This window comes from Panthera tigris, chromosome E1, assembly GCF_018350195.1.
Source record: "Panthera tigris isolate Pti1 chromosome E1, P.tigris_Pti1_mat1.1, whole genome shotgun sequence".
Lineage (NCBI taxonomy): Eukaryota > Metazoa > Chordata > Mammalia > Carnivora > Felidae > Panthera > Panthera tigris.
The window spans coordinates 12,399,157-12,411,384 of NC_056673.1; the positions used below are offsets into that span (position 1 = coordinate 12,399,157).

The 12,228-nt window shown below is 42.9% G+C and overlaps 1 protein-coding gene and 1 pseudogene across 2 annotated transcripts in view; one reads left to right on the forward strand and one right to left on the reverse strand.

The window, feature by feature from the left end:
• The window catches only part of DHRS7B (dehydrogenase/reductase 7B), a 60,795-nt gene that overhangs the window by 42,295 nt on the left and 6,272 nt on the right, over positions 1–12,228 (forward strand). For both annotated transcript variants that reach the window (XM_007092287.3, XM_042966326.1), the window contains exons 3-5: positions 1,909–2,018; positions 10,264–10,480; positions 11,109–11,201. In XM_007092287.3, the coding sequence (XP_007092349.1) occupies positions 1,909–2,018; positions 10,264–10,480; positions 11,109–11,201 (420 nt within the window). The remainder of the gene's footprint in view (positions 1–1,908; positions 2,019–10,263; positions 10,481–11,108; positions 11,202–12,228) is intronic.
• LOC107180562 lies at positions 8,360–8,924 on the reverse strand (annotated as a pseudogene).

Genomic DNA, 12,228 nt, shown 5'->3' on the forward strand with positions numbered 1-12,228 from the left:
TTTTGTAAACCAGATGAGCCAGATCTAGCCTCAGGAATGCTGCTGTCTGGCTTTGAGGGCAGCCGCCACCCCCACCCCTATGAGGCGTTTGCTGCTCTGCTGAGAAAGCACAGCAAGGCAGGCTGGGCAGGAGCTGTGACCCTGACCAGACCATGTGGGGACAAGCAGAGTGAGGGCTGCAGCTCTGTCTGGGTTTGTGCCCTTTGTCAGGATGAGCCAGTGAACAGACCAACCAGATCTTCAAAGAAGGTGATATAGCGCACCTGAAAATCCCTTGGTTTAGTCCACTTAGCACTTCCTTCCAGAAAAGTCCACCTGGAGACATACTAGGAGGTGCTGGTCTGAGGATGGTAAGTGAAAGCTCTAAGAGTAGCTAAAGGAGGAGCTGTAGAGTGAAAAGAGAGGGCTCTGCACAACAAGACAGTCTAGATGTCAAAAGAACTTTCTCTCTGTTTTCCTGAAGGATGCTGGAGTTTCTTTTCCCTTCCTGTTTTGAGCCCTTCTAGCTTTTGACACTTTTGTGGGTGAAGGACTATCAGACTAGTACACCCTGTCTGGACTCACAACCTCCTCCTATCCCAACCAGGAATTGACAGACTTGATCTCTCAATATTCCCCACAGTCTAGTCCTGGTTCTGGAGGTCTCCCCTCCCTACACTTCCCCCTGAGCCTCAGGGGACTTACCTGTGACCCTTGCTGGGCTAGTCTTAGAGATGCCACCCCGCCGCAGCTGGCCACAGAGCCTGCCTCAGTCAGAGGCCCCTCTCCCAGAGTCAGGGAGCTGTGTTGATGAGGGGAAGCCAGGCCCAGGAGATGAAATGGAGAAAGGACCTGCCAGCACCTGGTTCCTGCTGCCGGGGGCCCTGGGCAGCCACCACTCCTGCCCCTCCCCAGCCTTGGCCACTCTGCTCTTTCCTCTTCATTCTTGAGCAATCCCAGCATCCTCCTGGTCAGTCTTTTTGCTTTGCCCCAGTGTGTGTTGGGTCTCTTTTCTTGCCACCAAAAGAACGCGAATAGAGGTACCTTGGTCTCAGTTGATGTCCTCATCACTTGTTGCCTGGAATGTTGTAGTGGGTTCAGCAGAGCCTGATCGCCACAAGTCCTCTTCTCACCCAGCCGGAGGCAGCCTCTTAGACACAGCCTCCCTTACTGATCCTTTGCTGTTGTAGGCACTCGGCACGTTCAGCTCTTCTGACTTGTTTGTCATTTCCCAGCCTAGCAAGGCTGACATTCTGTGTCCCAGATATGTCTGTCCATGGCCCTTCAGGTGCTTTGCAAACTCTGCTCCTTTAGCCTTAAGCGCTTTCCAGAGAAACAGCCCCTCAGGCCTCAGGACTGGGGTAGGGCCCCCCATCCCTTCTCAACAGAGTCCCGTGCCCCCTGTGCTTGTAGGAACCATCTACCCCCCATAGATCTGTACCTGTTACGTTGAAATGATTTGGGAAACAGCCTAGATTGTGCCAGAATGCAGGCCTCGGCAAACCACGGTCTCGCAGTAGCTGGTGCTGCCTGATCGTTGAGTGTATCACTTGACCTCTTGGAGCTTCCTCAGCTGTGAAAATGAGGATAATGCTCACAGGGTTGTTCAGAGCTAAAGATCATTATGGAAAGTTCTGAGCATGGTACCTAACAAATCTGTCCACCAGCCTCAGCCTTCCTCTTGGCTTGTGGATGTCTGTTGTACCACTGACCCTGAGCTCTCTCAGGACAACAACAGAGCTCATTTATTATTGGGGCCTTAACTCCTGGCTTCATGCCTGGTCCACAGCAGGAGCGAATACACATGTGTAGAGCATGTGAAGAAACAAATTCATATTCTGAAACATCGGGTAAGTTTGGACTGACCTGCACCGGGGAAGAAAGGCATGGAATCTCCTCAGCTGACAAGGTTCTTTCTTCTTCCCTTAGAATGCGCCAAAGTCTTCTACACTGCAGGTGCCAGGCTGGTGCTCTGTGGCCGGAACCGGGAGGCCCTGGAAGAGCTCACGAAAGAACTTGCTGCCTCTCTGGCCACCAAGGTGAGCCCAGGGGTGTGTTTGCCGTGGGCACGAGGTGCAGCGCATTGTCTGCAGGCATCTGAGGAGATAGCGGCCACTTGGGCTGCTGCATGTGCAGGGCACCCACGTGGTCACTCGGTGCCAGGGTAGGCAATGGGTCCCCTCGGCCTGCGGAGGGAGAACTGTCAGATGGTTCAGATCCCCTCTCTGCCACTTACTAACACTGCTCATTTAGGCGGTTCCCTCTGTGAACGCTTCCCCTCCGCCTTTACCTGGCTAATACCTAGTCATCTCTTTACGGTGGGGGGTCGGGGGAAGGTTGGCCATGACTTCTAAAGTTTTAATTGTGGAAAATGTACATAACATAGTATTTACATGCATAGAAAGATGTACATTTAAATAAAATATTCACGTCATACTAATTATTTTAACCATTTATAGGTATACAACTCAGTGGCATTAAACACATTCAGAGTATGTGTAACTATCACCACTTTCTATACTTAAAACCTTTTTATCATCTCCAACAAAAATTCTATACCTATTAAACAAGAATTCACTCTTCCTCCCCTCTCCCCAGTGCCTGGAAACCTCTATTCTACTTATTTGCCTCTTCTAGATGCCTTGTATAAGTGGAAAATACAGTATTTGTCCTTCTGTGTCTGGCTGTTTCACTAAGCCTTATGTCTTCAGGGTTCACCCCTGTTGTAGCATGTATCAAAATTTCATTCCATTTTCATTCCAGTACTCCATGTCGGAGTGATATTCCAGTGCACGTATATACCACATTTGGTACATTTATACCACATTTTATTTCTCCGTTAATTTGTTCACGTGCACTAGGGTTGTTTCACCTGTTGGCTGTCATGAATAATGCTACTGTGAAGGGACCTGTGCACATATCTGTTTGGGTCCCTGCTTTCACTTTTTTTGACTCTGTACCTAAGAGTGGAATGGCCGGGCCATAGGTAGTTTTATATACAAGCTTTTGAAGAATTGTCAACTGTTTCCCACAGCAACTATACCATTTTACATTCCTACCAGCAGTGCACGAGGGTTTTGCTTTTTCTACATCTTTGCCAACACTTGTTACTTTCCATTTTTTATTATTTTCTTAAATTATACTCATCCTAGGAGATATAAAGGGGCATCTCATTGTGGTTTTGAATTGCATTTCCGTAATTTCATATGATGTTGAGCACCTCTTCATGTGCTTACTGACCATTTGTATGTCTTTGGAGAAGCGTGTTTCAAGTCCTTCTCCCATCATTTTTAATCAGATCGTTTTTGTTGTTGAGTTTAGTTTTCTGTATATTCTGGATATTAATCCTTTATTAGATCTATGACTTGCAAAGATTTTTTTCTCATTCAGTAGATTTTCTTTTCACTTTCTTAACAGTATCCTTTGATGAAGAAAAGTTTTTAACTTAATGTAATTATTTTTAAAGTTTGTTTATATATTTTGAGAGGGATTGTTGAGTGCATAAGAGAGAGAGAGAAAGGGGGGCAAAGGGCAGAGAGAGGAGAGAGAGAATCACAAGCAGGCTCCACAATGTCAGCCCAGAGCCCAATGCCTGGCACAGTCTCATGGTGGTGAGATCATGACCTGAGCCAAAATCAAGAGTCAGATGCTTATCCGACTGAGCGACCCAGGTGCCCTAGAAAAGCTTTTAATTTTAGACAAAGCTCAATTTATTTTTTTTGTCACCTGTATTTTTGGTGTCATATCCATGAGGTTGTTGCCAAATCTAATGTTACGAAGATTTTCCCTGATATTTTATTCTAAGCGGTTCTATAGTTTGACACCAACATCTAGGTCTTTAATCCACTTGATTTAATTTTTGTGTATGGTGTTAGGTAAGGTTCCAACTTCATTCTTTTGCATGTTCATATCCAGTTTTCCCAGCACCAGTTATTGAAAACATTGTTCTTTCCTGCTTGAAATGTCTTGCCACACCTGTCAAAAATCACATGACCGTGAATGCAAGGGTTTATTTTTGGGCTCTCTATTCTATTTATTGGTCTGTATATCCGTCTTTATGCCAGTACCGCACTGTTTGATGGCCGTAGCTTTGCAGTAAGTTTTGAAACCAGGAAGTGTGAGTCTTCCAGCTTTGTTCTTTTTTTTTTTTTTTTCAGTGTTGTCTTGGTTACTCAAGGACCTTTGAGATTTCACATGGATTTTAGGATTTTTTTCTATTTCCTCCAAAAAAAATGCTATTATTTTGATAGGGATTGCATTGAATCTGTACATCACTTTGGGTAGTATCGACAACAATGTTAAGTCTTCCAGTCCACGAATGTGAGATGTCTTTCCATGTATTTAGGTCTCCTTTAATTTCTATCAGCCGTGTTTTGTAATGTTTATTTAGCATACAAATCTTTGACCTATTTAGTTAGATTTATTCCTAAATATTTAATTCTTTTAGGTGCGATTATAAATGGATTTTCTTTCCTAATAATCCTTTTCAGATTATTCATTGCTAGTGTGTAGAAACATAGCTGATCTGTGTGTGTTGACCTGGTACCCTGCAACTATACTGAACTGACTTATATTAGCTGTAATAGCTTTCTCTGGATTCCTTGGGGTTTTCTAAATATGGAATCACATTCATCTATGAATAGTTGTCTTCTTCCTTTCCAGTTTTGGTGCGTTTTATTTCTTGTGTAATTGCTCTGATTAGAACTCTAGTACTGTGTTGAATAGCTGCAGTGAGAGCAAGCATCTTTGTCTTGTTTTTGATCGTAGGGGGAACACTTTCCATCTTACACCGTTGAACATATATTAGCTATAGGTTTTTCTTAAACATCCTCTACCACATTGAGGAATTCCCCCCCCCCATTCCTGGTTTTCTGAGTTTTTATCATTAAAGGGTTTTAGATTTTGTCAAGTCTCTTTTTTGCATCAATTGAGACAATCCTATGGGGTTTTTTCCTTTGTTCTATTAATGTGATATATTGATTGATTTTATTACGTTGAACCACCCTTGCATTCCTAGGATAAAGCCCACTTGTTTGTGGTGAATAATCTTTTTAAAATGCTGTTAAAATTGGTTTGCTAGTATTTTGTTGAGGATTTTAACATCTATATTCATAAAGGATGTTGGTCTGTAATTCTCTTGTGATGTCTTTATCTGAACTTGGTATCAGAGTAATGCTGGCCCCACAGAACGAATTAAGAAGTATTCTCTCCTTCCTCTTCAGTTTTTTGGAAGAGTATGAGAAGTGTTGGTGTTAGTTCTTTAAAGTTTGGTGAAACTCACCAGTGAAGCCATCTGGTGCATGACATTTCTTTGTTGGGAGGTTTTAAGTTATCGCTTTAATCTCTCTACCTGTTTGTTATATGTCTGCTAAGATTTTCTATTTCTTCTTGAGTCAGGTAATTTGTGTGTTTAAAGGAATTTTTTCATTTATTCTAGGTTATCTCATTTGTTGGTATACAGTCATTTATAGTATAATTTTTTTTATCTAGGTAAGGACCCACTTTCATTTCTAATTTTTTTAAATGTTTTTTTTTTTTTGAAGGAGAGACAGACAGAGCATGAGTGGGGGAGGGTCAGAGAGAGAGGGAGACACAGAATCCGAAGTGGGCTCCAGGCTCCGAGCTGTCAACACAGAGCCTGACGCAGGACTCGAACCATGACCTGAGCCAAAACTGGATGCCTAACCAACTGAGCCACCCTGGCTTTCATTTCTAATTTATTTCCATCCTCTCTTTCTTTGTGTAGCTAATGGTTTTTCAGTTTTGTTGATCTTTTCAAAGAACCAACTTTTGCATTCATGATTTTCTTTATTTCTACTCTGAATTTTTTTTTTAATCTCCTCTCTAATCTGTATTATTTCCCTCCTCTGCTAGCTTTGGGTTTAGTTTGCTCTGTTCTAGTTCGCTAAGGTGTAAAGTTATGTTACTGATTTGAAATCTTTTTTTTTTTTTTTTTTTTTATGTAGCCAACTACAGGTATAAATTTCCCTCTTAGCCTTGCTTTCTCTGCAACCCATAAGATTGGCTATGTGGTGTTTTCATTTTCATTTGTGTCTAAATAGTTTCTAATTTTCCTTGTTATTTTTTATGAGTCAGTGGTTTTAAAGTGTGTTATTTAATTTCTGCTTATTTTCTAGTTTACCTTCTGTTACTGATCTCTAGCTTCGTTAAACTGTGGTTGAATAAGACACTTTAAATGATATCTATCTTTTTAAATCTGTTGACATTTGTTTTGTGGCCTAATATATGGTCTTTCCTGGAGGATGTTCCATGTGTGCTTGAGAAGAATATGTATTAGGCTGTTGTCGGGTGGGATGTTCTGTATACATCTGTTAGGTACAATTGGTCTATAATGTTGTTCAAGTCCTCTATTTTGTAATTGATCTTCTGATTGGTTGTTCTATCCATTATTGAAAGTGGAGTTTTGAAATATCAAAATATTGTAGAACTGTTTGTTTCTCCCTTCAGTTCTGTTGATTTTTGCTTCATATATTTTGAGTGTCAGTTATTAGGTACATAGATATTTATAACTGTTATATCTTTCTGCTGTAATGACTATCTTTTTATTCTTACAGGCTTACCTTATTTTATTGTGCTTCGCCAATATGGTGTATTTTACAAATTGAAGGTTTATGACAACCCTGTGTCAATCTAGTCTATCAGAGCCATTTTTCCAACAGCATTTGGCCACTTCACAGCTCTGTGTCACATTTTGGTAATTCTCACAATATTTCAAACGTTTTCATTATTATTAGTTTGTTATGGTGATCAGTGATTACAACGCACTGAAAATTCAGATGATGGTTGGCACTTTTAGCAATATTTTAAAATTAAGATATGTACATTGTTTTTAGACATAATGCTATTGCACACTGATAGACTGCAGTATAGTGTAAACATAACTTTTATATCCACTGGGAAACCAAAAAACTCATTTGACTTGTTTTATTGAGATAGTTGCTGTCAGTGGTCTGAAAGCAAACCTGCAATATCTCTCAGGTATGCCTACATCCAATATCCTTTTCTGTCTCTTGTAACCTTTTATGATTTAAAATCTGTTTTGTCTGATATTAGTACAGCCACTCCAGCTCTCTTTCGGTGATTATTTACTTGGAATATCCTTCTTTCATCCTTTCACTTCCAAGATAATTGTATCTTTAGATTTAAAATGAGTCTCTTAAAGACAGCGTATAGTTGGATTTTTAAAAGAAATTCCAGATTTTATCTGTCTTCTGATTAGAGATTTAAAAGTATTTATATTTAAACTAATTAATATTAAGGAGGAACTTCTGCCAGGTTGCTATTTGTTTTCTGTATACTTTACAGCTTTTTTGTCCTTCATTTCCTGCATTTCTGTCTTTTGTGTTCAGTTGATTCTTTTGTAGTGAAGTGTTTTTGATTTCCTTTGTATTTCCTCATGTGTATATTTTACAGCTGTTTTGTTTGTGGTTTCTGTTTAAAAAAATTTTTTTTAATGTTTATTTATTTTTGAGAGAGAGAGACAGAGTACGAGCACGGGAGGGGCAGAGAGAGGGAGACACAGAATCTGAAGCAGGCTCCAGGCTCCAAGCTGTCAGCACAGAGCCCAATGTGGGGCTCAAACCCACGAACCGTGAAATCATGACCTGAGCTGAAGTCAGACGCTTAACCGACCAAGCCACCCACCTAGGCACCCCTTGTTTGTGGTTTCTAAGGGGATTAATGGCATAGAAAAATTCTACTGTGGTACGGCTGTGTCCTCCCCCATTTCTGATACTCATGTCATAGATTACATCTTTGTATGTTACTTGCTCATTACCAGATTAATAATAGTTTTTAAACACATTTGTGTTTTAAATTATGTAGAAAGTAAAAAGTGGAGTTACAAACCAAAATTACAATAATACTAGCTTTCATAATTGCCCCTGCATTTACTCTCCTGGAGATCTTTATTTCTTCATATAGTTTTGGATTTTACTGTTCAGCTTTCTTTTATTTCAAACCTGAAGGACTCCCTTTAGCATTTCTTGCAGAGCAGGTCTAGTGGTAACTAACTCCCTCAGCTTTTGTTCATCTGGGAATCTTAATTTCTCCCTCATTTTTGAAGGATAGTTGTGCCCGATACAGAATTCTTGGTTGACAGTTTTTTTCTTTCAGCCCTTTTAATATATCAATCCACTGTCTTCTGGCCTCCAACGTTTCTGATTAGAAATCAGCTGATTATTGTATTGAGAATTGCTTTTATGTGAGTAGTTCTCTCTTGCTGTTTTCAGGATTCTGTTTTTGTCTTTTGACAGTTTGATTATAATGTTTCAAGTGGGCCTCTGAATTTATCTAACTCGATGTTGAGCTTCTCTGATGTGTAGATTCATGTCTTTCATGAAGTTCAGAAAGTTTTCAGCAATTCTTTTTTTTCCCAGTTTTATACCTTTATTTGACAATCAGCAATTAGTTCTCATCTACATTAATGGTCTGTGGATTATTGGAAGTGGTGACAGATACATAGGTGACCGACATATAGAGCTTGTTTGGTGAATTTTCATCCTCATTATGTTTTCTGAACAACCAACCGCACATGGTTACTCATGTATGGAACATTTCTTATTCCCTTGGCCCAGATAGCGTTGTTGAGCCTGGTGTCAGTGTGCACATCTGGAGTTCCCATCTCCTTCATGGCAAATTTCTGGATCTCTTTGAGTGTCCAAGGGGCTTTTTGAAACCCACTTTATGCATGTGCTTGTGAATATTGATGATGCGTTCTCTGGTCCCTACCTCATTGATGAGAGAACGGCCCTTCTCGCCACCCTTCTTTGAGGGAGCCATTCTGCCAGGCCCCTCAGCAATTATTCTTCAAATATTCTATCTTTCCCTTTTTCTCTCTTTTCTCCTTCTCAGATTTACACAGTGTGTTTATTGGTCCACTTGATGGCATCCCACCAATCCCTTAGGTCCTGTTTACTTTTCCTTTTTCTTTTTTTCTTATTCTCAGAGTCAGTGATTTCAGATGTCCTCTCTTCAGTTTCACTGATTCTCTCTTCTCTGTGCTCAAATCTGCTTTTGAACTTGTAGGGTATTTTCCATTTTTGTCATTGTACTTTTGAACTCCAGAATTTTTTTTTATAATTTGTTTCTTTAATGATATTCTCATTTTGTTTATACATCAATTTTCTGACTGTTTCCATGTCTTCCTTTAGCACTTTGAGGATCTTTTAAGACATTTGCTTTAAAATCTATGTCTAGGAAGTCCATTGTCTAGGCTTCCTCAGGTGTGTTTTCTGGGGATTTATTTATATTTTTGAATATCAGAATAATAAGTGTAACTCCTTTAAATCTATTGGAAACTATTTTAGCTAGTAGTGGTTAAAATAATGCAACTTGCACCCATACTGCGCCTCAGTGATCAGAGCAGCAATCCACCGTCAGAACGCAATCCTGATTTTTGGAGACAAGGTCCTCATTGCCTACCTTGGCATCCTCAAGCTGCACCAGAGATGTGGGTAGCCTTTCCTACAGCGGCCTGCCACAGGGATGGGGGTGGGGAATGGAAAGCTACCACCAAGCTGATGGCTAGAATTGACTCAGATTATCCATAACTTGCCAGCCAAGCACTGCCCCGGAAGCTGCAAGCATCAGATAGACTACAGAGTTCCAAAATTGTCATATCAGAGAGTTTCTGCTAGTACAGCGTCCAGGGGGAAAGACAGACTCCTAGAACTTCCTACTGTGCCATCTTCTCTCATTTCATACCCCCACTCCTTCTGCCTCTTGTTAAACTCACTTCCATTGGGAAGTCCTGTAAGTTAGACAGCTCAGTTTTTCATTTCTCTGACATCCCGTTCTTTACAATTAGAGAATCTGTCTGTCTTCCTCACTAGACAGTTTGCTTCTAGAAGACAGGAACCATGTTTGTCTTGCTTTTTGCCCTGTCCCCAGTGCCCGGCACAAAGAAGATATATTAACAACAACAACAAAAATGTTTCATGAACAAATGAATGAAAGTGGCTTAACCCGAGAAGAATAGAGCCTCTGTTGAGATGTAATGGTACCGGAGAGCACCATGCTGGCACAGGGCAGCAAGGGGAGTCTGGCTCTAGTAGTCATTTTCAGTTCAGGGGACAGGTTGCCCAGGTCATGCGTGAGCACCACAGGCAAGATCCTTCAGGCCACATTTCTTTGGAAGACAGGTGCTAGAGCCTGAGCATGTCATGCCCAGCGGGCTACTCCCCACCCTCTGAAAAGCAGGGACATGTGGTTCACATGCCTGTCACTCTGAAGATGCCTTCAGTTTCTGTCATATTTGACCAGGTGCAGACACACAAGCCTTACACGGTGGCCTTTGACCTTGCGGACCCTGGGGCCATAGTTGCAGCAACAGCCGAGATCCTGCAGTGCTTCGGCTACGTGGATGTGCTCATCAACAATGCTGGCATCAGCTACCGAGGCGCCATTGTGGACACTACCCCAGACGTGGACAAGAAAGTCATGGAGACAAACTACTTTGGCCCAGTTGCTCTAACGAAAGGTAACAGTCCTGAAGTAAAAGAAAAAGGAGCACTGCTATGTTGACGTTCTTTTCACTTTACTTGGTTCCTTTTTAGCTAAATGTTGCCCGTCTCCATCTATTTTACCCTGGAATGGGTGTTGTCATTAGAGCTTGGGTGTTTGTTTTCTCCAGGCTTTCACTTGGATTTTCTTTATCTGCTTTATAGCCTTAAATCAAGATGTTCTCCCCAGTGACAGCTTTATTTATACAGCATTGTCCCCCCCCCCCATTTCCTCTTCATGGTGTTTGCAAACCCATACAAAGTGGGGATATTTTTATGTCCAGCCATGGGTATCACTCAAGGGTAGAGGCTCTGCCTAGAAAAGGTGACTGAGCTGACTGACTGTTCCTGGTGATTAGGCTTCTGCCTGCCTCCCTCCTTGCTTCCTTCCCAGTCCTCCACTGGCCTCCTCCCTCCTGTTGGCAGTCTGCTGGGCACAGGGGACCTGAGAGTCCCATGGAAGCGTGGTGCTCCCCATTGAGAAGCCTTCCCTGTTCACCTCCCTGGCTCTGACTACATACAATAAGCAAGCTCGCCTCCTGTCAGCGTTAGCTGTGGTGACCAGAAGAGAAGTCCTGCCCTAAAGCCTCTGCTCTCTTTCTTCAGCACTCCTGCCCTCCATGATCAAAAGGCGACAAGGCCATATTGTTGCGATCAGCAGCATCCAGGGCAAAATCAGCATTCCTTTCCGATCAGCATGTGAGTACTTCCTAGTCTCTCTCCCCTATGCTTTTCCCTAATGTTTTCTCGTGATTATAAAAATAACACACTTAGTGTCGCTGGGCAGACACTCAATACAGAGTGTGGGAGGGAATTGATCAGAATGTGCTCTGAGCAGGCCGGGCTTCAGATGGCAGCTCCACTCCTTACCCACCCCCCTCTCCCCCGCGTGACCTCGTGCGAGTGTCCTCGCCGCACCCCCAGTCTGCAGCTGCAGAAGGGAGACAGGGCCAGACCCAGGCCAGAGGAGCCTCCGGGAAGACTGAGTTCCTCTCTGAGCACTGGGGGAGAAGCGCCCGAGCGGTGCCGGGCCGAGGGCCGTGCGCGCTAGCCACCATCTCATTGTCGGTCTGCACCGTCCTCACGGGCACTTCCGCTGGGTCACTTTGCGGCACGTGCCTCCAAACTTTTCTCACGTGAGCAAACACATGGTAGCGTACAAACACGGAATCACATTGTACATACCGTTTTGTGGCTTGCTAATCAATTCCACCAGACGATATAGTAGTAATGCCTCGGGTAGATACGACGTGAGCTGTTGAGCCATCTTCCTGGACGCGTGAGGATCACGTGCCCTCAGTTCTTGACCGGTACCGATGATGTGCTACCCAGAACCTCCTTGAATACTTACATCTCTGGGCACTCGTGGGAGGGTTTCAGTAAGATAAATTCCCAAAAGTGGAAGTATTAAATAGGACCAGGAAATTAACCCTGCCAAACTGACTTCCGGTTGGCACACTCACCTCCACGTACGAGTGACTGGGCCAGAGTTCTGAGATATCATTTCACTCCGCTGTCTACCGCCCCGTTGTACCGGCAAACAGACGGAGCCTGGTTCTGTTTTGCTGAAAGATTTCAAAGGTGGTTTCACGGACCGCCCGGGGAACTCCTTCCTTTGCTCTGCCCTGGGCAGTCAGTGCTGACGTCACCTGTTCTCACCTCCGAGTGCGGGCCTCTGCCTGGCGCAGCTGCGCGCTGGGCAGCGAAAGGAGGGAGGGCAGAGCCG